At 42.2% G+C, this 20,491-nt stretch overlaps 1 protein-coding gene across 1 annotated transcript in view; it reads left to right on the top strand.

Annotated features, from left to right (window-relative positions):
• Nucleotides 1-18,097, top strand: part of astn1.L (astrotactin 1 L homeolog) — a 187,724-nt gene extending 169,627 nt beyond the window's left edge. The window contains exons 20-24 of the mRNA XM_041590491.1: nucleotides 6,677-6,828; nucleotides 8,848-8,983; nucleotides 10,784-10,884; nucleotides 12,822-13,005; nucleotides 16,856-18,097. Coding sequence (XP_041446425.1) covers nucleotides 6,677-6,828; nucleotides 8,848-8,983; nucleotides 10,784-10,884; nucleotides 12,822-13,005; nucleotides 16,856-17,093 — 811 coding nt within the window. The 3' untranslated portion in view covers nucleotides 17,094-18,097. The remainder of the gene's footprint in view (nucleotides 1-6,676; nucleotides 6,829-8,847; nucleotides 8,984-10,783; nucleotides 10,885-12,821; nucleotides 13,006-16,855) is intronic.
• Nucleotides 18,098-20,491: the final 2,394 nt, after the last annotated feature.

Here is a 20,491-nt window from a genome sequence, read left to right as displayed (position 1 = left end):
CAGAACACAGTGTATTGGTGTGGGGTGGCGCAAATCCCCACCTACCTAAATTGTGCAACATTCAAATGAGCAAACTAAAGGGGTTGTCCACTTCCAACACTTTTTCAGTTCAGTTGTTTTAAGATTGCTCACCAGAAATAAAAACTCTTTCTAATTACTTTCTATTTTCTATTTGCGACTGCTTTTCTAAAATTGAAATTTCCTCACTCCTAGTCTCTTTTCTTTACATATTATAATCTATTATTTTATTTATTTAGCCTCTTTGTTCTCATAGAAATAAGGAATATCCATATTTAGCAACATGAGGGCCCACCAGGAGTTTTCCTGGTTTCTCGGTGGGCCAGTCCAACACTGGACAAGTGCCCTGTTATATCAGACACTATACAGTTAGAGATTCAAGCAGAAATCACCTGGAGGACTAGATGCAGTGGAAGCAAGAGGACTGCTCATGGCAAACAGCGGTGCACCAGTTAATCAGTGGTGGACATGATGCTAGTGTGCAGTGGCTGATGAATTGGCTGAATTGGACAGACCTCCAACACTATCAATAATTAAGTGTGCACTGACACCAAAGTGTAGGATTTGTTTAAACAGTATTTGAAAAGAAAAATAGATGCTTCCGGACTGTATATCTTCATGAAAAACATAACACCGATAAAATGTAATGCTTGGTCTATGACGTCAGAGAGAGAATGCTAAGCATGAATTCTGCTTTATACAGTAGTATATAGTGGTGTGGTATATAGTGGTGTAGTATATAGTGGTGTGAATGGCAAAAATTAGCGAAACACATTGAACTCAATAGGCGTCAAAATAATTTTGACGTACAACAATTTTTGATGCGAGCAACAATTTTTATACGCCTGCCTATTTTGTCCAAATGCATTAAAGTCAATGGGCGTCCGCATAATTTAGATTTTTTTTTTGTCGCATGAATTTTTTGCTGGCAGCAAATTTTTGACGCAGTTTCGTGAAAATACTCGTGGGGGCGCGAAATGCAAGAATTTGCCATGAATCTGTCAGGGAGCCGGGAGCCCCCTCTGGGGAGTAGTCCGGATCTAGGAGGAAGCCCCTCAGGAGGGATCAGGGTCGTGGTATCCAGGGGTAAGGCAAGAGAATAATCAAAATCCAAGCACAGGTCAAAAGGCAGGCGGAATACAAACAAAGTCCAGGACCAGGCAGGGGGTCTATGGCAGGCAGAGTATCAGCGAAGTCCAGGTCCAGGCAAGGGGTCACACCAAGGAATCAGGCAGAATATAAGCAGGGGAAACAGCAAGGGAACCCAGGAATCTCTAAGGGAACAGGATCCTATTTTCGGGCGCCATCTTGGCGCCTCAGGCGTTCTTTTATCTTTGAATTTGGCGCCCTTGCGCCAGCGTCAGCGCGCCTGCGACCGGCGCGCCGTGCTGGCGTCACTGCGCCGGCGTCGGAACCCACGTGGGTTGCCTGGGCGCCGCCATCTTGGATTCTTCGCCGCCGGGAGCGGACGCGACTCCTCGCGCTCCCGGCGGTCTTGACAGTACCCCCCCCTCACGGGGGGCCTCAGGACCACCGGGACTTGGTTTCTGGGGAAACTTGGAGTGGAAGTCTCTTACCAAACGAGGAGCATGCACATCACGGTGTCCCTCCCAAGAGCATTCTTCAGGGCCAAAGCCCTTCCAATGGATGAGGTATTGAAGGGACCCTCTGGAGATTCTGGAATCAAGGATTCTCTCCACCTCGAATTCTTGTTGACCTTCCACAGAGACAGCAGGAGGAGGAGATTGGACACCAGAGAAACGGTTGGAGACGGTGGGCTTCACTAGGGAGACGTGGAACACGTTGGGAATTCTCATCTCTGGTGGGAGTTGAAGTCTGATGGCTACAGGGTTAATTATCTCCAAGATGGGGAACGGACCCAGGAACTTCGGACCCAACTTGGGAGATGGCACCTTCAAGCGAATATTCCTGGAAGAGAGCCAGACACTATCACCCACCTTGTAGGGAGAAGAGGGGCTTCTACGGCGATCCGCGAAAGCCTTGTGGACTAGAGCACTCTTCTCCAGGTTAGACTTGGTTGCAGCCCAAATAGCAAACATATGGGCTGCCAGATCATCTGCAGCCGGGACGTCCGACAACACGAAGTCCTGAGGAAAGGCTTGAGGGTGCTGTCCATACACCGCCATAAATGGAGACCTTCCTGTGGAGGAATGACATGCATTATTATGAGCAAACTCCGCCCACGGGAGGAGGTCAGACCAATCGTCCTGGCAAAGAGACACGTGGTTCCTCAGGAACTGTTCTAAGGCTTGGTTCACACGTTCAGCTGCCCCATTCGTCTGCGGGTGGTAGGCAGACGAAAATTGAAGTGTTATTCCCAAGTCTTTACATAGGGAACGCCAGAACTTGGCGGTGAACTGGGTGCCTCTGTCGGAGACGATCTCCACCGGGAAACCATGCAGGCGGAAGATGTACTTAATAAAGAGTTGGGATAATTCCACCGCAGAGGGTAACTTCTTCAAAGGGATGAAATGGGCCATTTTGCTGAAGCGGTCTATGACAACCCAGATCACAGTATTCCCACCGGAGGGAGGAAGTTCGACAATAAAGTCCATAGAGAGGTGCGTCCACGGACGAGAGGGAACCGGCAAAGGCTGTAACAACCCGCTGGGGCGGGAATGGCTAGGCTTAGAAGTGGCACAGACATTACAAGCAGCCACAAAGTCCTTTACATCCTTGCGGATATCAGGCCACCAGACTAGGCGCCTCAAGAGTTCAAGGGTCTTGGCCGGACCAGGATGTCCAGCTTGCCTGGAGCAGTGGGTTTGTTGCAGGATGGCTAGGCGAAGTTCTGGAGGGACGAAGGCCATGCCAATCGGAGTATCTTGAGGAGCCGAGGACTGCCCAGCCAGGATCTGGTCGGCAAATTGGGGATACAGAGAGGCAATGATCTTGACTGGTGGAATGATTGGTTCCTGCCTCTCAGGGTCACGGTCCACCGGAGTGAAGCTACGAGACAAGGCGTCGGCCTTCAGATTCTTGGAACCTGGGCGATAAGTCAAAACAAAGTTAAATCGGGAAAAGAAAAGGGCCCACCTGGCTTGTCTGGGATTTAGCCTCTTGAGGGACTGTATAAACTCCAGATTCTTGTGATCTGTGTAAATCTGGACAGGAATTTCAGAGCCCTCCAGGAGGTGACACCATTCTTCAAGGGCAAGCTTGACTGCCAAGAGTTCTCAATTTCCGACATCATAGTTCTGCTCTGCGGACGAGAACTTCTTGGAGAAATACGCACAGGGGTGCAATTTTCCATCAGTGGAGTGTCTCTGAGACAGGATAGCTCCGGCTCCGACTTCAGAAGCATCAACCTCGATGCAGAAGGGTAGTGCAGGATTGGGATGTCGGAGAACAGGAGCGGACGTGAAGGCCTCTTTCAAGGACTGAAAGGCTTCTATGGCAGATGGAGGCCACAGGCTGGGTTTACCCCCTTTCCGGATGAGGGCCAGGATAGGTGCAATGCGGGAAGAGAACCCCCGGATGAACTGTCGATAATAATTAGCAAATCCGATGAATCTCTGGATTGCCTTGGTACTCAGTGGGAGAGGCCACTCCTGGATGGCCGACACTTTCACGGGGTCCATCTCAAATCCCTCTGGAGAGATAATGTACCCTAGGAAGGGGATCTTGGATACCTCGAAGACACATTTCTCCAACTTGGCGAAGAGAGAGTTCTTCCTTAGACGAGAGAGTACCTCCTTCACCTGGGAGCGATGACTTTCAAGGTCCTTAGAGAAGATCAGGATGTCGTCCAAGTATACGACTACGAACCTTCCTAGGAGATCTCGGAACACATCATTAACAAACTCCTGGAAGACGGCAGGGGCATTGCATAGGCCGAAGGGCATAACAAGATATTCATAGTGCCCATCCCGAGTGTTGAATGCCGTCTTCCATTCGTCACCCTCCCGGATGCGAATGAGGTTGTAGGCCCCCCGGAGATCCAACTTGGAGAAAATCTTTGCCCCTTTCAGCTGGTCAAAGAGCTCGGCAATCAGGGGCAGGGGGTACCTGTTTTTCACGGTGATCTTATTCAGGCCCCGATAGTCTATACAAGGCCGAAGGCCTCCGTCCTTCTTCTCCACGAAGAAGAACCCAGCCCCTGCAGGAGAGGTAGAAGGGCGGATAAACCCCCGCTGGAGATTTTCTTGGATGTACTCCTTCATAGCGGTAGTCTCTGCAGGAGAGAGAGGGTAAGTGCGCCCTCTGGGGGGCATGGCTCCTGGCAGGAGTTCAACCGGACAGTCGTAGGAGCGATGTGGGGGAAGGAACTCTGCAGACTTTTTACAAAACACATCGGAAAATCCCTTGTAAGTGGAGGGCAAAGTCTTTAGTTCCGCAGTGGAGACATTCACCTTCTCGAGGGGTTTTGGCGGAAGGCAATGTTGCAGGCAAAATAAACTCCAACGAGAGATCTGCCCAGTGGACCAGTCTATGGTGGGGTTATGCAGACGTAACCACGGAAGACCCAATATTACTGGAGTAGAAGGACAGGGGATGATGAAGAATGAAAGTTTTTCTTGATGCAGCGCCCCAACTTGTACAGATAGTTCCGCCGTGAACATTGTGACGAATTCAAACTCCAGGGGTTTGTCATCTATGGCGGTAATTCGCAGGGGTGAAGACAATGGGAGCAGGGGAATCTTCATGCGTTCGGCAAAGAAGGCGTCCATGAAATTGCCATCCGCTCCGGAGTCGAGGAAGGCCCTTTCGAAGATAGACTTACTTGCCAGGTGAATCTGCAAAGGAAGGAGAAGTCTGCGTGAATTTTCTTGATACTTCTCCTGAGGCCCTCGAGTGATGCCCCCTACATGAGAAACCTGAGACATACCTCGGGGTACAAAACTCTTGGCTTTGGCAGGACAGGCGTTGGCAAAATGGGAATGCCCACCACAGTACAAACAGAGACCTGCCATTCGTCTTCGGAGTCTTTCCTGCTCGGAGAGGCGAGCCTTTCCTACTTGCATAGGTTCCTCCAGGGGAGACGTGGACACATGAGTCACAGGGACAGCGGGTGCTTGCAGAATCGGCCTTTGAAAGCGAGGGGCCAACATGGGAGAAAATCGTCTGCTGCGCTCTCTCTCCACCTGGTGTTCTCTGAGGCGGGTGTCCACCTTAATAGATAGAGCGATCAGTCCTTCCAGGGTGTCAGGAGTCTCTCTGGAGACGAGATCATCTTTGATGCGGATGGATAGGCCTTGGTAGTATACGGCCTTGTAAGCGTCATCACACCAGGAAGTCTCCGCCATCAGTGTTCGGAAGTCTATAGCGTACTCATTGACACTGCGGCTTCCCTGCCGGAGCTGCAAGAGACGGGCAGGGGCGTTCGTGACCCGACCTGGAGCATCAAAGACTATGCGAAAAGCTTGGAGAAAGTCTTTAACAGCATAAGTCACCGGGGAATTCTTCTCCCAAAGAGACGTTGCCCACTCCAGTGGCTTGCCTTCCAATCGAGACATCACATACCCCACCTTGGAACGCTCACTTGGAAACTGTGTGGGTTGGAACTCAAATTGAATTTGGCACTGTGTGGCAAATCCCCTGCAGGCTTGTGGGTCCCCACTGAAGCGAAGGGGAGGTGGAATGCGAGGCTCACCTGTCGGGTAGCTTGCGTTCGCCATGGGGGGATTTCCAGTAGGTGGAGCAGCGGAGGGCGCAGAAGGCACTCGAGCAAGCAGGACATCGAGTGCTTGCCCAATGCGAACCTGCTGGTTTTCGTAGTCCTCCATGCGGGATGCCAGTCCGCGGAGCGCTCGTCCGACATCAGGTGTGGCTTCCTCAGAAGGATCCATGGCCCGAAAATAATGTCAGGGAGCCGGGAGCCCCCTCTGGGGAGTAGTCCGGATCTAGGAGGAAGCCCCTCAGGAGGGATCAGGGTCGTGGTATCCAGGGGTAAGGCAAGAGAATAATCAAAATCCAAGCACAGGTCAAAAGGCAGGCGGAATACAAACAAAGTCCAGGACCAGGCAGGGGGTCTATGGCAGGCAGAGTATCAGCGAAGTCCAGGTCCAGGCAAGGGGTCACACCAAGGAATCAGGCAGAATATAAGCAGGGGAAACAGCAAGGGAACCCAGGAATCTCTAAGGGAACAGGATCCTATTATCGGGCGCCATCTTGGCGCCTCAGGCGTTCTTTTATCTTTGAATTTGGCGCCCTTGCGCCAGCGTCAGCGTGCCTGCGACCGGCGCGCCGTGCTGGCGTCACTGCGCCGGAACCCACGTGGGTTGCCTGGGCGCTGCCATCTTGGATTCTTCGCCGCCGGGAGCGGACGCGACTCCTCGCGCTCCCGGCGGTCTTGACAGAATCCATGACTGCTGAATTTATTCGCCCATCACTATAGATGTTGCAATATTTAACAAACAACTTATCTTGTCACCCATACCTGTATATTAATAAACCATAAGACCATGGGCTCTATTTTCTCCAGTAAACATTTTTATTGCATATCCAATTTATTTAACCTTTCCATCACTTGTAAGTTATTTTACAGCTGCTTTCATTCACAAACTTTGAGTCAATGCCAACCTATTATATTTTATCTTGTCATTGGGGAACCACACCTTTCTCTGTTGGCTGTAAATTAATGGATTTCCATCCAAACTGTTAGGCAACAAATTAAAGTTCTTTCCATTCCTCCCAGGCTTCGCCTGTCTATGCTACAGGAGCCCAGTAGTTCCCTTCTGGTGTTGGACTGGCTGCACTTTGAATCACCAATTGGAGCACGCATTGTGGATTATCTGATCAGTCAAGAAAAGGTCACCGATAGACTGGACCATTCGAAAGTGGAATCAGGTGAATGTGGCATTATAGTTTTGTTTGACATAAGTACATTCTCCTAAGCACACCCAGAGACAGTACTTTGTTCACAGGTGGAAGAGAATAAATTGATGTGTATGCAGATTTCTCTGAGATGGATTCTGTTCCCAGGCTATCCTTGGTCACTAATACCCTTGCCTTGAGGCAGAGCCACCTGCTTGGCTATAAGAACAGTTCTTTGGTTTTCTGTGCAGTGATTCCTTTGAGCAGGGTTCTGACTCTTAGGGCTCTTACTCACAAGCGTTTTTACCTGCGCTCCCCTGCGTTCCGTTTTTCGTCATTCAGCCGCAGGGGAGCGCAGGAATAGACGTATTTCATGTTTTTCAAATCGGGCTGTACTCACACAGGCGCATGTAGGCGCTGAACGCAGGTTGAGACGCAACATGCTGCATTTTTCCTGCGTTCTGCGCCAACATGCGCCTGTGAGAGTACAGCCCCATTTGAAAAAATGAAATGCGTCTATTCCTGCGCTCCCCTGCGGCTGAACGCTGAAAAACGGAACGCAGGGAAGCGCAGGTAAAAACGCTCGTGAGTAAGAACCCTAAGTGAGTTCAGAATCCACGCAGCTTGTGTAAAGTGGCCTCCAGTTCCTGAAATTTCACAGCACATGGGAGAATATGGGCTATATACACTTACATGTTCTCGCTGAGTTGTGCTTAATTCAGGGAAATATATAGGGGCATTTTCTAGATCATACCTTGATCAAATTGATTAATGTGACTGATGCCATCAACTGGCTAGTTTGATTTTTTACCTTTACCTGTTTCCCACTGCCCACCCACTGCCGGTGTTTGAAAGCTCTGTATTAACAATGCAAGGGACAAACACAGATCTCTGTGGTGTTGCAATTCCCCAACTGTCTGCAGATGCAGGGTTTATAAATATTTGTAACCGTCTGAGACTTGTACTACCCTATATCTCCAGATCAAAGTTATATTCATAGGGCAACCTTGAAAAGCAGAAACACAATCACAAGTTCTGGAATTTGTGTTGCCCCTGCATCACTTTAGACACATTTAATTTCTCTGGCAGACATTACAAAAGTGGCAAAATGTTAGAATTCTAATCAACACATTAATCATGTTTCTATTTGAGTACAGCACCTCCTCTTAGCTTGCAGGCAACAATCCACCATCTGTTTTGTAACCTATATCCTGTGCTGCTACAAGTCACATTCTCCTGACTCATTAGACCCAATGTTCCCTTCTACTGTGTCCCAACATTTCCTTGTGATGACTTCATACCTATTTTTTCTTTGTTAGAAATACACATATTTTTAAGGGAAAGGTCTTCACTTTATATCCAGATACAAGATCAGTAAAGCTTACAACCATTATTTTGTGCACCTTTTATCTACATATTTTCATTAAATCATATAAGATGGAGCCGTCACGCTACTTTATTTTTTGAATTATAGTGGTATAGTTTCCATAGGTTCCAGTGTAAGAGTGCTCCCAGTGGTTGTAGTTCTACTTTTGTTCACTCTTATAACCACTCTTTTAACCAGTGCTCAAAAAGGTAACCAGGCTGTTCTTTTAAAATACTGTTCAGCTCTCTCTGCAGTAACAGATGGTAATGTTTTATTCTTTTGTCTTTTCTCCGCTCCTGCTGTAGTAATTATAAATACTCTCTCTTTACCTGTAAAGACTTTCAAGCAGGTCCCTTAATATAATATGGTATATATTAGTTGTGTGTCTCATTAATTTTAGTAAGTCACTTTGCTGCTCCATTGTAACGTTTTATGGAAGCTCATAACTCCTGTTAAATTGTTATTATTGTATTAATAGTGTGGCACTCAATATGCAGCATGCGCCTACCCTAAATGTCACAGAATATACAAAGAATGTTCCTCTATTCCGCATATGTTATAGCAAGTAGAATGTGGAACATTATGGAGCAACTATAGTCTTCATTCTTTTTCTTCTGATTCACTGTATGCTTCAATCACATTTTCTCTTCTCTACCTATATTTGTTCTATTGCCTACATAAACCAGAGACAGTTTTGAGTTTTGTGGAGGACATTATCTCCGGAGCAAAGTCACCATGCACAATGCCAGCCCAAGTACCTGACAAATATTCTTCCACTATATCACTCATCATTCGCTGCCTGGAGCCTGATACTACCTACACGTGAGTAACATTTCCACTCATTGGTCAGCTTATTATATACATTGAATAACTATCTATACTTAAAGTAACTAAGGGGGAAAGACACCTTAAACACACAGTTCACTCTTTTGGAATAAGATTTTAATAATTAGCCCATTTCGACCAGAGACTGTGTCCACCGTGTAATTACATGTCGTGCCAGTGGGATGGTCCAGCAGCTAATTGTTATTCACTTCATTCCCTGTATCAGCGGGTTCAGGGCTATGCTACGAGAAGAGGCAACTAATGTTCTGAAAATTAAATATGGCTATTTACTGCATATTCATCATTTGGCTTCACTATGATCTCACTGCACATATATATTTATATAGTTACATAGTTAATTTGGGTTGAATTTCAAGTTCAACACCTCCAAACTTCCTTCATCAAGCACACACATCCCATATACAATGAGTGTGTGTGTGTGTGTGTAACCCGTTATCCAGAATCCTCCAAATTACAGGAAGGCTCCCATCAGGGGCCTAACTTACAGATGAGGCAGACCCTGTTGTTGCTGGGGTTACACAACTGGCTCCATAGACATAGATGAGTAAAATTTTTAAAGATTATTTACTTTTTCTCTGTAATAGTAAATCATTACCTTGTACGTTATCCCAACTGAGATATAATTAATCCTTATTGGAGGCAAAACAAGCCTGTTGGGTTTAATTAATGTTTAAATGATTTCTAAGTAGACTTAGGGGCCGATTCACTAACTTCGAGTGAAGGATTCGAAGGTAAAAAACTTCGAATTTCGAAGTTTTTTTTGGGCTACTTCGACCATCGAATGGGCTACTTCGACCTTCGACTTCGACTACGACTTCGGATCGAAGGATTCGAACTAAAAATCGTTTGACTATTCGACCATTCGATAGTCGGAGTACTGTCTCTTTAAAAAAAACTTCGACCCCCTAATTCGCCATCCAAAAGCTACCGAAGTCAATGTTAGCCTATGGGGAAGGTCCCCATAGGCTTGGCTAACTTTTTTTGATCGAAGGATATTCCTTCATCGTTGGATTAAAATCCTTCGAATCGTTCGATTCGAAGGATTTTATCGTTCGATCGAAGGAATTATCCTTCAATCGTTCGAACGAACTATCTGCGCTAAATCCTTCGACTTCATTATTCAAAGTCGAAGGATTTTAATTCCCAGTCGAATATCGAGGGTTAATTAACCCTCGATATTCGACCCTTAGTGAATCGGCCCCTAAATGTGTGAAGATCCATTATTTGGAAAACCACAGGTCCCAAAAATTCTGGGTAATAGGTCCCATACCTGTATATACATACAGTACTTACATAGATTATATCTCTATTATTCTTCTCATATTAAAACAATGGATGATTTAACCTCCTGTTTCAGATTGTGCTAAAATTATTATATCTTGCTAATAAAATCCCCCTTTTAATCATAGGTTTTTAAAAACAAGGGATCTTCTGTGTGGCCAGAATGTTGGTCTATCAATAGAAGCATTTTGATGTCTCCATTTCAGTGCATACGTCTGGCTCTCACGCTTTGTTTAATATATAATAATTATTTGATATTCATGCTTCCATTTCAATAATTGGAAATGTACAGTTAGTGATTAAGCAAATACACAATCAGTCAACTAAGAAATAAATTATGATTATATATTTAATTCTGTGCAAATATGAATCCATTTTAAAAATTAGTCAGTTCAGGCCATCCTCTTACAAAGCAATATATGTGCATTGCATAGATTCATAGATGTGCATAAATACATAGCTATACATTTACTGCAAGATTTCTGTACTGAACAGATTTACACTTTGGGGAGTGGACAACACAGGAAGGCGCTCAGAGCCCAGCCATGTAACAGTTAAAATGCCCTGCCCAGAAGTGGATGATGTGAAGTCTCAAGGTAAAAATAGATCAAAATTCTATATACATATTAGTTTACTTTGCTACAAGTATCTGCTGGTCCTCAAAAAAGTAATATTATTTCATTGTTTGTAGAACGAAAAAATCAATTCCATTATCAAATGCTCATTCATATTTGCAGCAATTCTTGCTTTAGCCCCTTGTGGCGTATCGATGCAAAGGCAAAACCAAAGATTTGCCATGCAGCATCAATAAAGTAACATTTTCTGTATTTGCCTCATGTACAAAATGTTTCCACCTCCTAAACAATTCCATTAGTACCAAAGAACCGCTGAAGCTGAACTGAGAGATAATAAAAGAATAACAAAAGAAGGGAAAATAAAATCTGCTGGAATTGGGTATGCACAGTTACATGCCTTTTACAATCAGCAATTTTATACCAACTTGTATTTGTTTTATTCATCCCGCACTTAACACTGCGTGACAAATCTATATAATTTAATGAAAACTAAGAATAACATTTGTTATAGATAACATATGGAAGAGAGGAAAAACTTTACAACCTCTGTGGATTGCTAGTTTATGCGGTAAAACACATATAGGATCTGTCTTTAAAATAATGGGATATATATATATATATATATGATGTATCAGTATTCAATACTTCATAAAAATTATTCAGGATTAAGATATGCTTAACACAGGAAAACATTACTCAGGCACCTGCCTGCCCAACACACATATTCTTAAAACAGGGATATTAATATGAAGATGGTCCTTTCTTTGCTGCTATTGACGTCTCTTCTAGGAAGGCTGTCCACTGTATGTTGGAACATTGTTGGTTCAATTTGCTCATTCAGCCAGAAGAACAGCAGTGAGGTTGGATGTGGACAATCTGACCTTGCTCAAAGTCATCATTCCAATTTATATAACAGAGATGTGTAATTGGACTCTGAGCATGTCGAGTTATTTTATTCCGATCTCAGCCAAAAAAAAAACAATTTGCTAGAGAGCTCTCCATGTGCAAAAGTATGGAATTGCTTTACTGGAGCCAGGAGCCTAGCTCCGGCTATGGTAAACAGTATAGCCCCAGAACATTGTTCTTCTCCACGAAACTTTAGAGTCAGCTTTAAGTATTCCACCTATACCACATTTCATTCAGCACTATGCATCCCTACAGGTTGGGTTCTCCTAGTATCCCAAAAGCCCACACAGACAATTCAGCCAGATGTCTGCCAGATGTCCAATTGTGATGACCTTTACACAGCTGATTCTTGGAATCGTGCACAAGGATGTTAGGGCTAGCCAGCCGCTTAACCTTGAAAACCCAAAATAATATATTCAAAATTAATTGTTCTTGCCCTGACTTGCCTCCAGCTGAAGTTTCTAACTTTGCAGTGATTGTTTGCATTTTGTATATGCTATACACTTGGCTCCACAATTCTTTGTTTGTGTACCCTACCATCTTGCATCTCAGCTGTTGTATCTCATATCTGTTTCCACTAAGCACATGACTTTACTTACAGTTGAGTGGGACAGGTCTTGCAGGATAGAAATTTTTATTTTATATTTTATATATTTATTGTGTTTGTTGGAATGGAGACTTCATATGATGTTGACACATTAAAAGTCACTGGGACTCATTTATAACCACTGGGCAAACTTGCACCTGGGCAGTAACCTATAGCAACGAATCAGTGATAAGCTTTTCTTAACCAGCTGAAGGTTGAACAGTGAAAGCCATGGGTTTTTGCCCAGGTGCAAAATTGCCAGGTGGTTATAAATGAACCCCACAAATCTCTTTGGTTCCATCCAACCTACTGCCAGTTTTTGGCTGTGTCCGCAATAAGGATGGCTACAAAAGCCAGTTCTACAGTTACCAATAAATAGACATTACATATACATATATAATAGCAAGATTTTATAATATTTAAGCTCTTGCTTTCTTCATTTTTTTCAATCCTATGCTTACATCAGAAGTAGCTGACAAGATCTACAACCTTTTTAATGGGTACACGAGTGGTAAAGAGCAGCAGACAGCATACAACACTCTTCTGGAACTTGGCTCCCCCACTTTGCACAGAGTTCGCTATCATTATAATCAGCACTTCCAGAGCTTTGGAGAGTTCACCTGGCGATGTGAAGATGAACTAGGGCCCAGGTATCTTTCTTCATGTTTAACATGTTTATTCGATCACTGCTTATTCTGGATGGAATCATGAGCAGTTGTCTTATCCTGGAAAGTGTTTCATGTATGGAAAAGCATGATTCATCCAAAAAATGTTGAAAAAAAAAAAAAGTTTGTACAGGCAATCCTAACATTGATGAAAACCAGTAAAGTGCAGTGACATTGTAGTAGGGTCATACGGAAAGACCATATTTTTCTGAACTCTTTATTTAACAATAGTCCCTTACATCACATACACATTCTCTTCTGGAATACTCAGTAGTAAGCTGTGCTCTTACCTACCCTGTCTGTTATTACAGACAGCTCTTCTTGTATTACCACTGCCAGAATAGCTGAAGTTCCCTCCTTTTTTAAAAAAATTAAATACCCTTCTAACTGTAAAATATAGGCAAAATTCAACATTAAAAATAAATAAACTAGTATGCATTAACATGTACCATTAGGAGCAACATGCCATCCTCAGAACCCAATCCCAGGTGGCAACAGTTAATAATAGGTCACCTTCTTACAAGCTTCAAACACTATTTCTTTGAGGTTATATAAATAGATGAACATAATGCGTGTGTAAGTGAATGTTAAAGTAAATTAAGTTCCACCCAGCAACACACAAATCTAACAGGTTGCTATGCTTAATATGAATAATAAAGATTTCTTTTACCCGAAATGCCAGTTCCTTTGGGTAACATATATTTAGGTCTTGTTGCAGAAAACGGAAAGAACAATCTTAAAGGCCACGTAACTCTTCAAAACACAAAGGAGGTTATTTATGAACATTGGTGTAAATTGCACAAGTGTAGTTGCCAATAGCAACCACTTAGGTTTAAACAGTCTAACAGAAAGAACATTAAAACAAAACCCTTACTGGTTGCTAAAGGCAACTGCAATTTTTTGTTAATAAAAAAGTTTGGAAATGATTCCTTAAGTGTCCTTTAATGCATATCAGATGGACACAAATTTATGCTTTACATATATCCTTTAGAGCTACTTTTAAATTCTTCTAGCTGACCAGGAGCATGCAAGAGGTCTAATGGTATATGAACTGCCAGTGAGGCCATTAAGGCTGCAGAGATTCTCTTCTTACTAGTTTGGAAATATGGTGATTTCAGCTAATGTGACATATCATCTGTATAAAAGACAGTTCTAATCAGAAGTGTTATGTTGTTTTTAGATCCAATAGGCATATTGGCGTAAAGGACTTTCTGAGCACTAAACTACACAAAATTGCTGCTAAAAAAACACAAAAATGTCTACATACCTGAAGGGTAACTGGAGAGCCAAGATTAGGAGCAGCAATACCTAGAACTAGCAACTAGTCAATAAGGCAATAACTTCATTGAAGTATTTTTTGGGGACCCAAACCCTGCATTTTCAAAAGACCCCTGGTGGCTCTGCAGAGTGCCTCTGTCCTGAATAAAAAGTAAATATACAGGTTTGGTATCCATTATTCGGAAACCCGTTATTCAGAAAGTTCTGAAAATATGGAAGGCCATTTCCCGTAGGCGCCATTTTAATTCTAATAATTCACATTTTTAGAAATGATTTACTTTTTCTCTGTAATAATAAAACAGTACCTTGTACATGTTCCCACCTATGATACAGTTAATCCTTATTGAAAGCAAAACAATCCTATTAGGTTTTATCAATGTTAACGGAGAACTAAAGTGTAACTAAATTAATAGGTTAGAAATGTTGTACATTATGTTTTGGGCTTCTGTACCAGTCCAAGGCAATCACCGCCCTTTAGCAGTAAAGATCTGTGTCTCCAAAGATGCCCCAGTAGCTCCCCATCTTCTTTTTTGCTGATTCTTTGCACATGCACGTGCAACTAGTATCAGAATGTAATAGTCAGCCCTGTAACATCAGCTTATATTACAGGCCAACTTAATTTTCTGCTTGATAATTTGCAACAACCCCTAAGCTTACTTTCTCAACAGCTGCTCAGAGCCCACTGAGCATTTGAATGTAGCAGACACTTTCCAAGATGGTGACCCCCTATGACAAGTTTGAAGTCCTGGATCATTGCTGCTATTGAGAAGCTGAAATTTTACACTGGTGCATTAAGTTCGGTATATAAAATATGGCATTTTTAGCCACATTAATTTAGGGTTTAGTTCTCCTTTAAAGTGATTTTCTAGTAGACTCAAGGTATGAGCATTAGGAATAACAGGTCCCATTTGCGCTCCGCCAATGAGGCGAGTTGAGTTACTTGCTTCAGACGGCAACGCCAGATAGGTTTCCAGGGGAGGCAAAAAGCCGCTCCTGGTGCCTTTAAGAGCCGAATTTCCATTTTTTAATCTGGAAATTCAGCTATACTAGTGCGAGAGAGCGCAATTGTGCTCTCCGCATTAGCGATGCTGCCTCCCCCCGAAAAGGTAAGTGGGCAAGGGGGTGGCATTGCAGGAGCCTCAGGCAGCTCTTTTCTAAGAAACGGCGCTGACAGGTCTCCTACCTGTACAAAGTTATTCCACATGATTATTATTTAAAATTATTTTGCAGAAACCACTACATAGGAAACTACCTCCAATACCCAAGTAAAACTGTTCATAGCCTTTCCACAATCCTTTTCCCATCCTCACTGTACAGTAATACTGTATATTGCCCTAATTTGAGTAGCTTCAACAAATCTTCTTCTTGTAGTGCACTCAATATACAGTAACATGTAAGGCTTCAAGGTGTTGTCAGGCACATGTTGCTGCTTTACCTGACATAAGTATTCCATACTTAAATGATGAAGCAGCCTTCTTTTGAGTTGATTTATTAAACAGCATGGGATCATCACATAAGCACCTGCACTGCGTGTTTCACAGATTAAGAAATAGCTGCTAGCCATTTGATGAATGGGCTTTTTAGGCTTACTTAACATAAGCTTAGTTGTCTCGCAAACAAGTATTGTTTGGTGGATAAAACAAAGACAAAATAATACCCAACACCACAGGTCTCTGGATGACAGGTTATCATTTTATCCTTCTTAAAGAATTAAAAAACCTTAGTAAAGATACAGTATATGCCTTTTTGTGTTTTAATACCATCTGTCCAGTCCATCAGTATTGCACTCCCCTTTTCATCCTTAACTATATTTTAAGTGCATTAGGAGACAAACTTAATACCTTGTGATGTTTAATAGAAAATAGCAGAATAGAAATAGTGAAATGAATATGCTCAGTCTTTGTGACATTCAATACATAATCATAGCCTCTAGTGATTCAGTAATAACCTGCACCTGACTGTCATAAGGCATACAGGTCAGATGTACATACATAGGGCGTCACTCTACTCACTCTACACACAGCTTCTGAAAATGACCTATACGTGATCCATCTGAAATGATTTCCAGATGATTGTTTGTGAAATGAGTTTAGTAGTGGAAAAATCAGCTACATGTCAGTTGTGCTACATATTGCAAAAAAGGGGAGAGGAAATATGTTTTAACTGAGGTGACCCCACCGATCAACTAACAACCAAGTCAAGAGTTCAGGTCCAGATGTAGCCCAGTCATATCAGCCACTGGAGCACTGGTCCAGTGAAAGTCCCCAGCAGATGGAATACAAATTAGTAGCAGGGAGGCCAGGTGGAGGACAAGGCGTGTTGGTTTGTGAGGCAGGTGGATCGGTGGGGTTGCTGGTGACCTGGATGTGATTGAAGCTGGCCAAGGATCACCAAATTTAGAAATCCAGCCCTGCAAGAGTTTAATTTCATATCATGTGATGACTTTTTTGTGCTTCTAGATTTTGAAATTAAACAGAGTATAACAGAGAGAGATATGGCTAAATATTAAAATCTTTTAGTGTTATCCTAATTTTCTTTATTTGTGCTCCCTTTGTAGAAAAGCTGGCTTGGTACTTTCTCAGTTGGATGCACTGAGCCCATGGTGTAGTCATCTCTTGAGTGAACCTCGGATCACCTTACGTCGCTCTTCTATACATTACCTGGCTTGCAGGTATAGTGAGGTTAAACCTCAAGCACTCAACTGGCTTGAACTAAATCGGGATTTGCGTAAGAACTGTGAGGAGCAGGTGCTGGTTGTGCTTAGTAATGACTATGGAGACCGCAAGGATAACTGAACATGGCGGTGAAAAGGCAGGAACCAAGAAAGAAGGCACAAAAATGTGGTAAATGACTTAAGAAAGAAACTGATTGTTAGAATGACCTCAAATAGACTACTTACTGCCTCTTAACCAGGAAAGAGCCAGGCAGAGGAATCCAATGACACTGGTAGACATTTCTAAACATGGATTTGGCAAATATGTTTCAAAAATAAAAAGAAACAACTATATCACACATTACAAACATACGCAAACCCTAATGATTTTATTTTAACTGAAGCATCAAACAGTATTTTAGCTACATGTATTAATATTCTGGACATGATTGCAACAAGTGTGTAAATGACTTTGTTTTAAATATGATTATCCTTGTATTATCCAAAATGGACAGCATGCCACCATGGAAGTGTAGCAGTTACAGAATAATGTATGGTCCAAATTGTTATTTCCTCCTTTAGAAAATATGGAAGGAAACAGTGTTCTTGTAAACTGAATATATTTGCTATGGTTTGTGTTGGTGAATGCAACGTCTTTCAGTTCAATAATATCAGCAAAAGTCTTGTAACTGGGGTTTTTGTCTTGAGCGGGACCTGTCTGTATGTTCTCCAGAATAGTTATCTTCTCATTTGCCTTGGAAGAAATCTGGAACTCACAGAGTTTACACAGTGCCTACATTCAATGTATTGTCTATTTCTTCCAGGTGTAAAACAGGAAGCCACAGGTATGTATCTATAAAAAGAATCCAAGTCCTGTGGATGTATTCACCTCCATGGCAGAACATTAAATCAGATATCCGAGTTCATGTATCCCACAGGCCTTTGAAAATCATACATTTTGTGTTTGCAAGTGTTTTTTAAGCTTCTTAAATGACAACTGTGCTTTATTGGACTATTCTAACACTCAAACTATTTTCTTATTAATAAGAGAACAGAAAATGTTTTTACTTTGTAAAAGAAAGAGAACCCAAAGGACAAAAAAAGATCTCGGTGAAAAGTCATATTTCAACAGACTGAAAAAGATTTTAGTATAAAAGTATAAAGTACTTTTGAAAAACTTCCTGTTTATTTTCTTGCAGTGTATAGACTATGATATATGCATCATGTTAACAGAAGCTAAAATAGATAAAAGATATTTAGAGAATTGAGTTGAACAGAAGAAGCAACATGCTGGAATCCATGCTGGTAGAATCAATTTCCACATAACTTCCAATATAATTATATAATAATGTTATGTGTGGAGATTAGAAACTGCTACTTTTGAAGTTGATTTTATTGTTTTCTATAGGACAAAAAGGCTATTCTCCTATAGGAAACAGTACAAGCAGCAGATAATGACTTGACAAGGAGGCAGAAGACAACTCCTATGTTTTGGTGGATGTGATTCCATAGAGAGGCATTATGAAAGGTAATGAAAAAGAATACCATCTGGAGGGGGTGAATATCCTGTCAAATGGAAATGATATGACTCTCCATTGACATAAACTGGAAGAAAGCCCGTGCCTATTGTAAATGTAACATTTCTCTTATTCTTGCAACTGCAACTGAACTCTTCTGCTTTCTGTATGTGTAGTGACCAAAACAATCCTCAGGGAGGCATCCATTTCCTTTATCTGACATGCATTCACAGTGTAGAAGGGTTGTTGAACAAAGATGATATCTCAAGTGAGTTCTGCAATACAGTCTTTCTTCTCTGATAACATTGCCCCTTAAAGAGATTTATATAGTTATCTTATTATGGTTTAAGCATGCTTGCTTATAGTCTACTCTGATCCATTATTTCCAAGAAAATGATAAAAAGGTAAACAAACTAGTATTTATCTATAAGGTAAATGTCACATTTCAGTCCTCTTTCTGAGGCATATTTTTTTTAGAAAAACAAAATGACCTCAAGGTGATCATTTACTAATTGTCCTGGGAAAGAGAAAGGACGTCTTAAAACTGTTTTTTTTTTTTACAATCAATAAATGATCTTTAATGTACTATTTAGTTTAAACAACATGGTTTTAAAAGCTTTATTGTTTATATAAAAATACAGATATTTCACTATAGCTGCCATTCACTTAACGACCCCACAGCACCCAGGGTCTCCAGTTAGACTTTGCTTACACTGTACCAAATATCCCCATACATGGAGATGATTATGATAAGGGACAAATAGTATGGAGAAAAAATATATTAAGTAATGTTTTCAAGAACAACCCAAAAGAAATTCTGCTATAAAATGTCAGACATTTGATTGTACCACTTAATAACGGTATTAGAAGATCAAGTGGGTTTCTGATAGTGTACTTTAAATAGCAGCAACTCACGGGTTCCATTTTGCAGACTTTTTCTTATTTTTATGGAATCCTGGGGAAACGCCATTGGTTTTCTATCATGCATGCAGTAGCAAGGGTGATCATTCTGCCTTGCCAAAAAGCCAATAACTATAAAATCAGCAAACAACTTTGATTTGTAGAAAACTGTGTTTTAGCTCCCACTTGATTCCAGTTTTGCCAAAGCTCTAAAAAGTAAAGCAATGTGCCTGTAGTTGAACTGCTAAAGAGCTTATTCTTTTACAAAATCTACTGACTGGCTGTGTAGAAAGTGCTGCACTGATTTCCTAATGAGATTTCAAGTTTGCCTCCTTGTAGTATACTCCAAATCCGAGTATAAGCCGAGTTTTTCAGCCCCCAAAATATGCTGAAAAACGCTACCTCGGCTTATACTCGGGTCAGGCGCAAAAACGGTCGCCGGCGTCTAAGAATAGTCGTCGTGCCCAAGAATAGTCGCCAGCGCCCAAGAATAGTCGCCGGCGTCCAAGAATAGTCTCCAAGAATATTCACCGGTGTCCAAGAATGGTCGCCAGCATCCAAAAACAAGACGTCGGCACCTCCAATGGGAGCAGAAACTCTCAATTTTTGATTGAAACTTACCAGAAGCTGCTGCATTTCTCACCCTCGGCTTATACTCGAGTCAATAAGCTTTCCCAGTTTTTGGAGGTAAAATTAGGTACCTCGGCTTATACTCGGGATGGCTTATACTCGAGTATATACGGTAATATTGAAGGGTTTTTGAACCACCTGGCACGAATAGCAGTTTAAATTAAGGCTACGATTGGGAACTTCTCAACTATAAAAGCCTGCTGAGAACATGCCCTGTGACTTAAACGCCCTCTGGTTTGAGAAGGGTCTTTGTAGATGTAGCTGTTTTCAAATATGTATTTTTGGATAGTTCTTTGAGGAAGCCTCCTTGAAATTTTTGGAAACCCTTTGGTGCTTGTGGGTGACACACAAATGTAGACTCAGAATGGATTTTATGAAACAGCTGAGTGAGAACATGGACTAGCAATGGTGCTTGACCTCCTGTAACTTGCTTTCAATTTACTATATTAACCAGTTGTGAATTGGTCACTATTGATCAGTGCCACGGTGCAGT

The sequence above is a fragment of the Xenopus laevis genome, chromosome 4L (assembly GCF_017654675.1).
Source record: "Xenopus laevis strain J_2021 chromosome 4L, Xenopus_laevis_v10.1, whole genome shotgun sequence".
Classification (NCBI taxonomy): Eukaryota; Metazoa; Chordata; class Amphibia; order Anura; family Pipidae; genus Xenopus; species Xenopus laevis.
This window is presented reverse-complemented; position numbering and strand designations above follow the sequence as displayed.